General features: G+C 47.4%; 1 protein-coding gene across 8 annotated transcripts; it reads left to right on the top strand.

The window, feature by feature from the left end:
• The first annotated feature begins 683 nt into the window (after nucleotides 1–683).
• Nucleotides 684–7248, top strand: LOC105462903 (tetratricopeptide repeat protein 7B). 8 transcript variants are annotated; one of them, XM_011709808.1, is made up of 15 exons: nucleotides 684–1210; nucleotides 1815–1966; nucleotides 2073–2241; nucleotides 2693–2755; nucleotides 3303–3488; nucleotides 3554–3680; nucleotides 3904–4040; nucleotides 4130–4419; nucleotides 4526–4714; nucleotides 4803–4981; nucleotides 5088–5527; nucleotides 5802–6040; nucleotides 6166–6270; nucleotides 6418–6509; nucleotides 6882–7248. In XM_011709808.1, the coding sequence occupies exons 1-15, from the start codon at nucleotides 1087–1089 to the stop codon at nucleotides 7012–7014; spliced, it is 2625 nt and encodes an 874-aa protein (XP_011708110.1). In that variant the 5' UTR covers nucleotides 684–1086; the 3' UTR covers nucleotides 7015–7248. The 8 variants fall into 8 exon arrangements, with proteins under 8 accessions (XP_011708110.1, XP_011708111.1, XP_011708108.1 ...); XM_011709809.1 differs by having other exon boundaries at nucleotides 685–1210; nucleotides 2669–2755; nucleotides 3303–3455; XM_011709806.1 differs by having other exon boundaries at nucleotides 685–1210; nucleotides 2669–2755.
• Nucleotides 7249–14764: the final 7516 nt, after the last annotated feature.

Raw genomic sequence — 14764 nt, 5'->3', positions numbered from 1 at the left:
TATATTGATGTTATTTAATTGAAATTAAAGATTTAAATTCTGTTTATACCTTTCGTAAGAGGCGCTATATCGTTATATTCATTAAATAAATAAGCGTATTAGCTCAGAAGTAACTATATATTTGTAAAAAAAGTGTTCTATATATTTTATATAATATATATTGTTCATATCATTTATAATTTATAACAAAATAAAAAAATGTATGTCCGTTAAATTAATCGATAGAAGAAATCACATACAATTAAAGATTACTACTCTAAATTTAGTTCTTTTTCTTATTATTATATATATATCGGCGCTATTTAATTGAAATTAAAGATTTAAATTCTGTTTGTGCCTTTCGTAAGAGGCGCCATATCGTCATATTCACTAAATAAATAAGCAATTGATAGACAAGAAATTTACAAAATAAAATTTGAAAGGTACAAATCGATATGGATCTGTGAAATGTGCTTTTAATCTTGTCGACGGAATTGCATACCGCGATGCACAGAAAAGTCGTTCGAGGTCAAATATTAGAGGAGATATTTATATCATTTTTCATATTAAACGCATTTTAGCTGATATTTTTTTCATATAAGGTGTATACGTGCAAGTTTGGATAATTTTCGAAAAACACGCGGATTCACACGGAGCGTATTCACGGAAAAGCAGCCAATCGCAGGGCTGAGCACGGAGGAGCGCCACGTGCGTCGCGCGGTCGCGTATCGCGCACGCGATTGGTCGGCGATCGGAGCGCACTTCGCTCGCAGAGCAGCTATGCAAATTCGTCCGGAACGGTGGGTCCACGCGTGCGGGGGAACGAACGGGGTCCCATGACGTTTGTGACAGTTTGTCACGCGCACGTGTCCGCGAGCGGTCGCGCGTTTCGTCGGACTGCGTTCGGAACGGGCAGATATCTCCTCGCCGCCGCTGCTGGATTGCCATGACCGGCCGCGTTGATCCCGCGCGAGGAAGTGCCGCTGATGATCGATACATCGCCACGTATAACGCGTTGCCGCTGTCGCTGCCGCTGCTGTCCGGCACCGATTGAGGTCTGGACCGCCAGTAGGTGACTCGGGCCGACGTCCTCCGTCGCGGTTCGCGATGACGAGCAAGAAGGGTCACACCCTCCGCATAGAGTCCGAGATCGATCGGAATCGCGAGGATGGCAACTGGAAGAAGGTTATACAGCTCGCGGAACACTTAAAAGTGCAGTACCCCAGCAACGGTAAATGTCTCTTCCTCTGCCTCCCCCCCTCCCGCCGTCCTTTGCCCTTCTCGGCCCGCGATTCCGCTGTCTGATCGTGACTGTCTCCTCCTACGTGTTCTTGCTTTGACACGACGCAACCGCTGTTTTTCTGCAAGAAAGAGAGAGAGTGAGAGCGATCGGGAGAAGGGGAGTGGGAGGGGAGAGACAGACAGAAAAAAAGATGCACGTCAGATGTCACGTATAAAGATCAAGGATATCCGCAGAGTCTGCGTGAACGAAATGTCACGCTCGTTCCGTTTAATTGTATATCGAGTTACAATCTTCCGATATTTTGTTTCCGCGATGTTTTGCGCTACATCATTTATGTCGTTTTTTTTTTTTCAATCCCGCATCTTTCGCGTGGCTGACACGCAGAGAGAAAATGACGTTTACATAATAGTAATACATCGATGTGTACATACGTGCAATAGAATTGACGAACGCCGCCGAATATTTCCTTCGAACGATACTGAATGCCCGATAAATTCTATTTTATTGAATAATTGCATGTACGAAGTCTGTAGTTATATATATAAACTCAGAGAAAGAATTCTGTAGCAGCTAATTGATTTTCCACCGACAGAATGTCTGGCGAATTTCTTAAGCGGGGAAGCGAGATTGGAGAGCTTTCTGGAGCAAACTCCGCCGATAGACGCTAATATCGTCAAGGCACGAAATGGATTAACGGAAACGCGGACGTACCTGTTGCTAGCTGCTAATGAGAAAGATAAACAGGTACACTGTCATGTTGCGAAGGGATAGATGTCTGATAAAAAGTAAAAATCGATCGTGTCTGATGGTGTTCGAAAAATTCACTTGCTAATGATGAGTGACATTCCAGGCGTTAGTCGTACTGGACGCTCACCTGCTACTTGGAAAGCTCCACTATGCGATGGGAATGTACGAGGACGCGCTACACCACTATCAACAAGCCGAACTAGACACACTCACAGAAAAGCAATTACCTTGTCGAAGTTTACGTATTATAGCAGAGTCGTATGCAATTAAAGGTTTGCAATTGACACCTATTATGGTTTCCTTCCTTTCTGACGATAGTAGTACGTTTTAGTGCAATATTTAAAAAGGTACACATATAACAGCTTGCTTTATTAGTTTTTCTGTGTTTTCTTTCTTAACAGTAGTTTTTTTGTTCTGATAGTTATGTGGTTAGATATATACATACATATATATATATGTATATACATATATATATACATCTTTTTTTGTGCAAGATTTGCATTGAGCATAGGCATTTCATGATAGTTAGCATAATTTGAAAACTATATATTTCGACAATTCTACCGCATATATATATATTGTTCTTCCCGTGTTCATGCACTAATCTTAGTAACGAGTTAATTAGACACATTTATTTAATTCATAAACTTCTTGTTATCCAGTATATTCATTTATTACTATGGCTTGTGTATGATTTAGAGAAAGAAAGATCGTTTACTTTAGACACTGACAAACATTTGTCCTGCCGAAGACTGCGCATTATTGCAGAATCGTATGCGATCAAAGGTTTGTATGCTTGTTTGCTTCGTTTTGCTTGCGTCTCTACTTAGAAATTTATTTAGTTAACGCACCCTTAATATACATATATACTGCACACTTTATAATATTCATCTTTTTCACGATATAGAAGCTTGCTTGTAAATGCTTTTATGAACTTAAGAATATATATACCAGCATGTTATCTCATTTGTATATTTTTCAATATTTAGAATTTTCAAAAAAAAAAAAAAGAAATCTCAAACGAAAACAAAAGTTCTGTGCCTTTGCTTCTTTTGATATTTAATTTCATCAACTTGTTTCTATCGAATACAACTAGAGTTTAGTTGCGATGAGTTTGGGGCAAGCACAAAATGTGAAGATCCTTACTATTTACAAGGAATGAAGCTATAACAAATTTTGTAAAGTATTTCGTCATACACGTTTTTCGGCCACTAAGATTGGGAAATTCTAATTTTACTTTGTATACTAAATTTAGTTTTTTTTTTCTGCATTGACATAAATGTGCCGGTATTTCCTGATTGACGTTGGTATTGTAAACTGTTACTCGTGCCAGGTCTCTGTCTGGAAAGGCTACCGCCAAACTCGAAGTCGAAATACAAGATCGCAGAATGGCAGGAACAGATAATCAAGTGTTACGAGATTTCTGGCGACTTGACGCTGGTGTACTTGCAGGAGCAAGACAAAATTGCTATGCAGCAACAAAATGGTATTTCCACTATAATCACAAATAGTAATACAGGTAATTGGCAGAATTTCAAGCCGATGAGAAATATGTAGTTTTTTTTAACGTTTCTTCATTTATAGGTACGTACTCCACACCAACTCCAGTTTCCACAAAGCAAATCGGTCCCATTTTGGAGACCGCGCTGCAAAGAGCGCCGATATTGTACGTTCAAACCGGCAACATACAAGCCGCTGTTAATCGTTATAGGTACGCATTAATTACATAACACTATAACTCCATAATTCCATAACTTCAGTTCCTACATTTAAAAAATTATCTTATGATTTATTAATTTTTTTAAGAAAAATAGTTGTCAGAATATTAATTTTTTAAGAAAGATACTTGTTGTAAGGCGACATTTCGAAAAAAAAAATTATTACATATATAATTTTCTCTTCATGGATATTTTAATCTGTTCCAATTCCGACAGGGAGATTTTATCTGCTGTTGAATCTACAACCACTCAGAGTCTGCGGGTAACGCTGACCAGACAGTTGGCGGAAGTGTTGCTACGCGGCATAAGCGGCGCCGACTACAAACCACCGGACGGACAAACTGACACAATGGGTAATGATAACATGAGCGTATAACCGCATAAATATGACGGAATATTCCTTTCTCGAAAAGGAAAAAGTGATATCGATTGAATGTCGCAGCAGCCGTGAGTAATAGACGGGCGAATCATTACTCGGGCGCAAATCCGTCGGATTCGCCATGGAAACCAAAGAAATACGTGGGACCGAATATGTTCGTCCCCAGGAACGAGTACGAGGAGTCGATCCTGCTGTTACTGATCAGCGAGGCGATGGCGGTGAGGGACGCCGTTCTCAGCCAATCGCCCGAATTCAAGGAAGCCAGGATACACGCGTTCGAGAACGCCACCGCTATCTACGATCTACTCACGGTTGTCGTCGTCAGATGGAGTCAAGTGGAACTTTTACACGAGGTTGAGATTTTCTCTTTTCTTTTTTTTTTAATCCTATTGTCATTTTATCGCGATAAGAAAAATTCATATGTTACTCGGATATTTAATGTTTTTTTTTTTATGACAGTCTTTCGAAAGGGCAATGAAATTCTCTCACGAGGAGGTGCACATATGGACGCAGTACGCGCTATGCCTGATCAGCATGGGAAGGTACATGCACGCGTATAGAGTTTTGAAGGTAGTCGCCAGGCTATCGCCTCAGAAAGTGATGCCCTGTCTGTTGGCGGCGAGGCTGTGTTACGAGCAGTTGAATATGGTAAATAAACTTTCTCATCCGCGTTTCTTCATCTACGTTTAAAAGCGAAAAGCATATTCCCGTAATAAAAGTTGACGATTTTGAGCAGATAAACGAAGGTGTTGAATGGAGTCAAAAGGCTCTGCAACGAGAGACGGCGAGTCCGCAGGGGATGCAGTCTAGATGCCACTTGTACATCGGGATCGGTCACAGTATGCTCTCCACGAACACAATCGTCAAGCAGGACAAGGTGAATCACACGAACACCGCGTTGGACTGCTTTCAAAAGTACGTATTTCTCACGTAACTCGATATGTAACGATCAAGAAACCGCGTACTCGTGAATTTTCTTTTTCTTAATTGATTAATAGAGGATCGTGTTTCTTTCGAACAGGGCGCAACAGTGCGATCCCAACGATCATCTGGCCGAGTATTATCTCGCTCACGAGTATGCGATAAACAGGCAGATAACCGACGCCATCGTGCACGTGAAAATTGCGCTGAATCTACGGGCAGAGCACATTCCGTCGTTGCATTTATTCGCGTTACTCCTGTCGGCACACAAGCAGTATTCCGAGGCGTTGCACGTGATAAACAGCGTGCTGGAGGAATACCCGGACAACTTGAATTTCCTCTACGTGAAAGCGCATCTCGAGTTGCGTAGTATCGGCGGTGTCGACGCGCTATACACGATCAGCCACATGCTGCATCTGTGGAAAAGTCTCTATGAGGATCAGACGAATGTTAATTGTAACGAGCAACACAGCGAGAAGCGCAGCGAGACCAGAAGCGTCTTTCAGCTCTACACGTCGGAAATGTCCGATAAGGACTCGAGTGAGTAAAACACGTCGTACACGTGTTAATATATAGATAACATTGAATAACACGTTAGGCAGAAGTAATAACAAAAAAAAAATGGATTGTATTATCTTGTAAACTGATTGAATCAAACTCTCATCGCATTTTCCAATAACGTACCCCCCAGCATTCCGTTAGAAACTTAATTATTAATTTCTAATACGAAACCCTCGACCGAGACCCTCCACAATAGTCTCCGAAAAATCGACTAAAAAAAAAAATCTCACGAAAGACGACGTTTTTCCGGTAGGTTCCCTGCATGCGCAATCATTAGCCGCTTCGAGAGTCGAGCAAGCCCTTTCCGAGGTCGCCTCGTCAATTAGCTCGTTCACACCGAAGCCAGGGCCGCAGAGAGCATGGCTGCTGCAATTGCAGATCTGGCTTCTGCTCACCGAGGTTTTCCTTATCCTGGACCAACCGAACGGTGCCGTTCTGTCCCTCCAAGAGGCCACCAACATCTTCCCGTTGAGTCACCACATTATGTACACGGTATAATAGCACGGATCTCTCCTTGCCATTATGAATCTTTATGTTCGATGATTCAGATTGGATGATTCGTTGAGGGAGCGTTACACAATGTTGCACGATAATAAAGTACAATTATCTCTTTACAGCGTGGCCTTCTGCACGAGTACAAGTTGGAGTACACGGAAGCGAAGCAATGCTATCAAAACGCTGTTTCAATCAATCCTTCGCACATAAAGAGTTTACAACACCTGGTAATAATTTTTGCGCTGCATGCATTAATTATTAAACATATATTTTATGAAACTTTTTACACATATTTTGTATGATTTTATAACTTTGTACAATGCTGGAAATAGATTTATAAATCTAATATTGCTTCTATATGTGATTATTTGCAGGGTCTTATTTATCACTATTTGGGTAGTCAGAGACTGGCAGAGAAAACCTTGAGGGACGCCGCGAAAATCGATCCAAATTCTCATCAGACTTGGTACTACATGGCCTCAATTGATTGCTATAAACAGATTATCGTGACGATAACTTCGTGGCACGAGTCAATGGTCATTTATTATCTGTAATGATTTCGCATGACGATAGCATTATATCTGTATTCTGGAGTAATCGGATAGCCAATTATCTCAAGAATCGTCACGATAAATCGAACGTTAAGATATGATATAATACGGACATAATACGCGTATTTTACCAATTCTTCGTTCTTTCTAATATTAGTATTTCATTATATACCTATATAATATAATTTATTTATAATTTATTGTATATATAGGTATATATCTATTTATATATTATTTAATGTTATGAATTGTGAAACTTTAGTTTACAAAGAATATTTATATTTCAGGTATAATTTGGGGATGGTGTTGGAATCGTTGGGCGAGGTGGAGGCTGCCAGTGACTGTATGGCAACGGCGTTGGAGGTCGAAACGACAAATCCCATTCTGCCGATTCTGTCGATACCGGTGACCTTCGAGTAATCCTCGGGTTCCTAGGAGAATACAAGATTCGGCGAAATCACGGTTTACTTTTTCTCTTTACGTTCGTAATTTTCCGCGGGCATTTCCCTCGCCTTCCCGTCAATAGTACCTGGACACGTTGTACTATTGTATAAACTCATTGTTAAAAAGAGAAAGAGAAGAGATACTTTAATTGTACAAAATAGTTACAATCGATGTAATAAATTCGAATAAAGTCTTACCTCCAGAATGTCGGACAAATTCGCGGAAGGTGAACACGGCCTGTTTCCCGGAAGGTTTCCGCGGTAGAGTAATCCCGGGACTTTAATTTAGAATTTGTGTCTACCGCAGCGGAGTCGCATGTCCCGCCGCATTGTGGATACGATAAATTTCAAATACACGTATCCGATACGAATCTGGTGCGCGAGTTGTTGCACCAGCGGCGGTTGCCGTTTCGTGTTAACATATATTCCTATCCCGGGGCGTACGACGCGTAGAGACGCCCCGAGACGACGTCTAAAAATCGGTAGTACTTTCTTGCGTTTTGCGAAAGAGTTTCGCGTAGGCAGCGCGCTCGCTTCTATTATTCAGAGCTATTATTATTTTGATTATGGTACTTTATTCGTTCATTCTCGAGAATCCGCGCGATCGCAAGATTGTCGCGCGTCTCTATCGTCTTTTCGGACAGTCGCGGCATTTACGGTGCGGGTGCGCGCCGCTAAAGTACCTGTCGCGGATGCGGCAATGCGCATACGTGGTGGCCCAATTTGCGCGCGATGCGCAAGCACATATTACACGTATATGCGAAATCGTACGTAACGTAGGTATCGTACGTACGTACGTACGTGTATAAGCGGATGCACGGACGGGCGGACGGTTCGGATCGGAAAAGTCTGATGTAATGGCTCTCTAAAAATGTAGTAATTTATTTTTATAGAAATCGATAAGGGCGCGATTTTATCGGGACGGTGCGCGACGGTCGATCTTCGTTTTCCCTCTGTCTATCCTTTTTTTTCCTCTTTCTCTCTCTCTCTCTCTCTCTCTCTCTCTATCTCTGATAGACGAGTAGAAAAATCTTCCCTCTCTTTCCTTCTCCTCCCATCGTCGGCGAACGCATACGTACGTACGTTTCGCACGCGCAACGCGTAATAACGGCTGTATATAGAACGCACGAATGACAATCGTGTTATCGTTAAGAGGTAGCTATTTTCTTTTGTGTAATCGATATAATAATATTATACATGCATGGCCTGGTTTCGCGCAGGGAGCTCGGGGAAAACGCCTTGTGGATCGCCTTCGCCGGGAGGGTCGGCGCGCGTATTGACGCGTATGCAGAGGCACGGCACACCAGCCCGCGTGCTCGCGTTTCCTTCTCTAATTTCAAATTACATCAGCCGGGAAGTCATTAAGAGGTACGGCAATTTTCCGGCTGGTAGCAAAGCCGCGGCCGGGAACGAACAACCGGCGGAGTAAGCGAGATCCTCGAAAACATTCTAACGACGCAGAAGATTGGCGTGCCTCTCTTTTTTTCCCTCTCGACCTCGCTATAGACGATTATAGGTCTCTTATTTCTCGAAAGTCGGATGGGGTACATAAAAGCGAGGGTGGTTTATTGCGCCATAACGCGTCTCTCCCATCAGCGATAATCCGTAATGCGAATTTCGCGTTAATCGTCAGACTCAGGCGATTGTATTTAATAAGAGCTATGTATGTACGTATATACGAGCCGTAGGAGGAAAGTCGACGTCGGGGTCCCCCCGGGGCGCGAATTTAAATTACACAGGACGCGGAAGACGAATGTTTAAATACGTAATGGATAGGTATGCATATTACACGTCGCTTCGAGCTGAACCGCGGCGTGGCGAGACGCGGCTTTATATTCCAGGCTCTCCTCCGCACATTTATACGTTTAAAGCTATATCCATTTCCCTCTGCCCCATACTAACCCACATTGTAAAAGTATTCTTTAAATAAAGAATACTATAAGCGCGCAAACACTATACGAATGCATGTGTGTGTGTGTATGTGTGTGTCGCGTGTGCGGTATTCCGTTGTGTATCTTTCTGTGTGTATTGCGCATCCTCGTTCTCTCTAGCTATCTCTGTCTCTCTCCTCCCTCTTTCCTCTTTCTTTCTCCTTTTTATTCGACGTCAAAAACGTACGTGCAGCTCGCGCCCCTTCGGTTGAACGTCGCTTTTAACCGGAGATCGAAACAATTTGAAATTTTGACGGCACGGTTCCGTCGAGCTTGGATATTCGACGCCACGCGGAGAGGAGGGCCTTTTATTGCCGGGCGAAATCGCGAGCGATACGAATATCGCATGGAAATTACCCTCCCGCGCCGCTCTTCTCTCGCTCTTCCACCCTTTTTTTTTTAATCCTCCCTTACTGCGCCTGGGTATTGGGATATATTGCGCAACAAACGGAATTCCATTTTCCCTCTCTATCCCCGTTGGCGATCCCCGTCGCCGCCGCCGACGCCGCCGTCCCGCGCCACCTCGCCCCCCTCCCCCTTCTCAGCCATCTTTCGCGCAAGGACGCGAGGAATATCAATTTTTAACGGGCGATAGCGTGACCGTGCGAGAGACCGATGCCATTACGGTAAAATTAACATTCTTTACTGCGGCTCTCCTATTAAATTCCCTACCTCCACCTGCCTGCACGCCTGCCTGGCCTATCAACCAACCAACCTACCTACCTACCTACCTACCTACCTACCTACCTATCTACCTATCTACCTACCTACCTACCTACCTACCTACCTACCTATCCACCCACCCACCCACCTACCTACCCCTGAGAAAATCCACCTCGGTACCGAGCGTCCCCGACTTTCGACGCCCCCGTTCTCTCGCTCGCGCACCCTTCCGCCCTCGCTCTCTCTCTCTCTTTCTCTCTCTTCTCTCCTCTCCTTCCCCGTGCCCCCTCATCCCGTAACGAGATTACCGCGGTCGTACCGTTTCGCCGTCCCGTTCTATCGCGTGTCGCATTGCGCGTCCTAGCGTGCGCAGGCTCGACGCACGGCGACGCGGCATGCCGTGCCGCGCGGTGCCGCGTCGTCGTCATATGCGGTGCGGCGCGGCGGCGAGACTTTTCCGAGAGAGAGAGAGAGAAAGAGAGAGAGCCGCTCCTCCGCTCCTCGAGAGATCGGCGGGTGGGCCCGACCCCTTCGAGGGAACTACGTCAATGACGTTAGCCTTTGACGACGCTCGTTCGACGAGCGCCCGCCGCGGCGACGACGGAACCCCCGCAGCAGCGCGGCACGGCACGGCACCGCGCGGCGCGGCGCGGCGCGGTTCGGCTCGACTCGACTTGCCATCGATTTTTGCCGCGACGCGACGCGGCAGCGTTTCCGCGAAACGTCTCGCTATACGTGTGTTATACTGCACGTACACACCTCGCGGGTATACCGAGCGCGTAAACGTAGTATTGCATAGCTCGTTAGTGCATTATGCATACGCAGGGCAGCACGGGGATGCGTGAAAGATACGATCGACCGGCGCGTCCGGTTCCCAGTTCCCAGTCTCCCCGTCAACCCCTCTCTCAACCCCCTATACCGTCCTCGATCGCTCCTCTTTCTCGCCCCCTTTCGCGGAACGCGAAATGGCGGGCGACGAAGGGCCGGGATTAATAACGGGGCGGGAATAACGGTTCGCGGATATAATCTTTTCTGCGCGCACGCCGCCGCTGTCGCCGCTCTAATTAGATCCTATCGACAACGCGCGCCGGGCGCGTCCGCCGCCCGAGAGCGCGCGTAAACCGTCGCGCGTCTCCGGGATATATCGGTCACGGTCACAACGACGGAGCGGTTAACAATTCATCGGACGACACATGCACGCGGCACACACACACACACACATACATACACATACAGAACGGAGCGGTAGTGCGGACAGCGAGGTGTTCCTGGCCGTCGCGTCGCCGTGTTCCTGGCCGGAGCGCGCCGTCGATCGATATATACGCGTCGTGCGCTTATATACGCTTTTGCGAGAGAAAAGAAGTTCGGTATTCCCCTCGGCGCGCGCGAGCGCGAGCGCTCATCCACCCTCATCCGCACCTTCTCCGCCCCTCCCGCGTTTCTGCTCCCTCCTCCGAGAGAACGTCAGGTCGCCGCCCGTTAGTTCCCTTCGTTGCATTCGCGTATCATCTCTGCAGCTCAGCGCCGCTCGCAATCAGGAGAAGGAGCTCAAGATCAGTCGCGAACTCCAACGTCACGACTGATCGAATAAGCTCTCTCTCTTCGAAGCGGAATTGTTGAACGTCGACGCGACGACGAGCTGATGAGATCTCGACGCTATAGCGGGAGCGCGCGAGAATGACCTCTCCTCCGTGTCCGTGTTGTTCATCCTATACCGGCCACGGGGAGAGTCGTCGGCGGCGGCACGCTTATATAGGTACAGGGCTAACGTCGCGAAGATCGAATCCATCGAGATTACGGCAATTTCCTGCTCTCATCGAAAATTGCAGAGGGGTGTCGGGCCCGCGATCGATCTCTCTCCCTGAAATATAACAGCGTCATTCTGAATATAGAAATATACGTCCTGAACGTATATACACAGCGAAACTGAAAACGTCCGCGCGTCGCGTGGCGCGCGCCGGGACCGAGCACGCCGTCGTCGCATTCTCGCACCTGTCGCCCGTAATTCTCTCTCTCTCTCGCTCTCTTTCTCCCTCTCATTCTTTTTTTTCTTTCCGAACGCCGACGGCGCGTTTCTCGGAGATCGACTTCCAGCGATCGTGACGCATTCCACCTTTTTGCCACGTTCGCAGCTGCCTAAGTATCTGTACGATTACGGATTTCTAGGTGGAAACGCTCACGAGTCACGTCGAGTCACGCGTCCGCTCACGCGCTCGCTTACGCGCGCGCGCGTGCAGCCGGCCGGCTTCGTGCTAAGCTGGTTGCTGGAGAGGCGTGCTGAATTATTCACCGCACCCGCGCGGCATTGCGACTTGCGTAGGCCAACCTCCTGTAATCGCCTTCGTAAAGATTTCAGATCCTCACCGGGCGGACCGGCCGTACCGAGGAGTGACACGCGACATCGGAATATCGGACGTATTGTCATTATTCGCGGCGAGAAAGAGAGAAAGAGAGAGAGAGAGAGAGAGAGAGAGAGAGAGAGAGAGAATAGCTGTTTATTAAACGCCCTGAGATAATTTCCCTCGAAGCGCAGGAATCTCATGAATACGGTGGTATTATATAGATTAGAACAGTATACGCTGTAATATAGCGAGAAAACAGCTAGTCTACGGCTTAAACTGCCAAGGTATATATGTATATGAAATTTAGAAATAGAGCGAGACGGGAAAAAGCTGCCCAACAAAATAAATATAAGCGAACGCAGAGTAAACAAAAAAGAATGCGTGTATGTATATATCGATATTTCGCAAGGTATTTTTATGATTCGTAAAATTGACGGCGGCAAGCCGCAACGGGCCTATACCATGTCCCTTTGACACGTTATGTCGATAAAGCGAATTCACAAATATATATATAAAGATCAACGATTTGGCCTCGGATTACAACGTGATATTTCTTTGTCGGCGCGCGGTCACACACAGGCGCGCTAAAATAATCGCCCTACGCCGAATTCGGCGGCGGAAGGCGCGGTTTTCCCTCCCCGATCGCTATATACTTAGCGCGTTTCGCCTCCGAAAAGCGAACCCAGCGAGAAATGCGCGTTCAATTGGGACCGCGGGGCGTGAGCACGTATACCGATAATAATAGCGGTAATACCGATAATCAACGGCGGTAAGGCGATAATCTGTCTCGATTCTTCGGAGCGGGTCGCTTTATCGGCGATCGCGTTCCCCGTCACGTACTACGTACCTATACGCGAGAACGCAATGCAGAACTTTTGGGGAATATATAATCTATACGCGCGATATATACACGAAGTGGAGCGCGCGGCGAGAACGAGCGAGCGAGGGAGGGAGAGGGAGAGAGAGAGAGAGAGAGAGAGAGAAGGAAAGAGAGAGAGGGAGATAGGTAGATAGAGACGGAGATGGGGAGGCGTGAGTTCGAGAGATGGAGAGAGAAGTCGCAGGCAACTTCTCGCTCGTGTGTTTCTCCCCTTATCTTCATAAGATGTCTGTCTACGGAAAATAATCAAGTTATACAATGTCATTTTATCAATAAACAGAGCCCGTTTATCGCTCCCCGGTAACCACTCAGGATGTAATCGTTCCAATCCGTCGCGCGATTACACGTTATCTGACACCACTGTCAAATTGCCGCACTGACACACATACCGGGAAAGTGGAAATAGTATATAGGCAAAGCGGCGGCGGCTGGGGGAGGTAAGGAGGGAGGAAGGAGCGAAACGGGCACCGCGAGAGAGCGACTGGCGGGCTAGAGAGAGAGAGAAAGAGAGAGAGAGGCGGAGAAGGAAAGGCGTAAAATAGGAGAAAGGCAAAAGGAGTCTGGGAAAGGGGTGGCGGAGGACAAGAGCGACCGACGACTATAACGACGACGACGACGACGGTACAGCCGGGTACGATAAATTTTCACGCTTTGCACCCGCCTGTAAATTTCTCGAGAAGGTAGGAATCTGCACTTGGGAGCCAGCTCGCGCCTAGAATAACGTGAAATTGATCAAAATCAATACTTCGAAGAAGAAGAGAAGGGAGACGGAGAAAAGGAGAGACGAAAAACGTGAGAAAATTACAGTGTGGCTCTCTCTCTCTCTCTCTCTCTCTCTCTCTCTCTCCTTCCAACTGTCTCGCCTCGAGCAGATCCAATTTGTGTCGTCGTCCACGAGAGCGATAGGTTTCCTCTATGGCGCGGTTTTTACACTAAAAGGTCCTCATTCTATTTAAAAAAAAAACAGCAGAAAGGACGGAGACAATCGATAAGGGGTGAAATGCTATAGCGAGAAGAGAAGATCGGTTTTTACGTGACAAACCTAAAGAGAAGTAATTTTTTTCACGGCGCGAATTTGCCATGTGTCGCACACATGAGGCCGAACCGCTGCTTTCGTTGCCTCTGCAACCGATTTCGCGACAACGCAATTCGTAGGGGGCCCCGTCCCGACTGTCCCGCGCGACGAAAACGGATGGAGGGTACGAGTTAAACGCGGTGACGCCGATCGTCAACGGGCGAGATCGATAAGCGATGAAACAAGCGGCGAAACACGGCGCGCGATCTGCGGCGCGAAGCACGACGATCATCGGGAAGGGTTGATCGAGAGAGAGAGACGAAAGAAAGCTGTCGCGAGATAAAATTCGGGGGTATACGCAAGGAAAAGAGGGTGGGTAGAGCGGATCGGCAGCGGAATTCGGTAGAGCGGGCTCGGAGATCCGCTGATCGGGGGAGGCGAGAGCGTTAGAGAGAGGAGAGAGGAGAGAGAGAGAGAGAGAGAGAGAGAACATCGTGCAAAGAAGGGAGTCGGGAAAACCGGCGGGGAAAAGGCGCGGAAAGGGGAAAGGCAGGCAGGTAGATAGGCAGGCAGGCAAAGCAGGCTAGGCGAGAGGGAGACCGATCGTCGCGTTGCCGAAAAACGCGTCCGTCGCATTCGTGAGCGACTCCTCTCTCGCAGGCAGGGAAGCCCGGCTTTGACCCGGTAGCCGGCGCGACACGGCACAGTCCGCGCGGCTGCCTGACGCATTGCAGGTGCGCGCCGGCCAATCACAGGCCCGGTTAGTTCGCCCGGACTCGTCCTGTAAACACGACCGCACCCCCCCCGCCGTGTAAAACGGATTTGTTATACGGGGCGGTCGCGGGCACGCCGCGCCGCGCCGCCGTGCCGGCCCGCGCGCGGCCGCGGCGGCCACG

The sequence above is a fragment of the Wasmannia auropunctata genome, unplaced genomic scaffold (genome assembly GCF_000956235.1).
Source record: "Wasmannia auropunctata unplaced genomic scaffold, wasmannia.A_1.0 LD336092.1, whole genome shotgun sequence".
Classification (NCBI taxonomy): domain Eukaryota; kingdom Metazoa; phylum Arthropoda; class Insecta; order Hymenoptera; family Formicidae; genus Wasmannia; species Wasmannia auropunctata.
The sequence above is the reverse complement of the archived record's forward strand: the minus strand, read 5'-3'. Positions and strand labels throughout refer to the sequence as shown.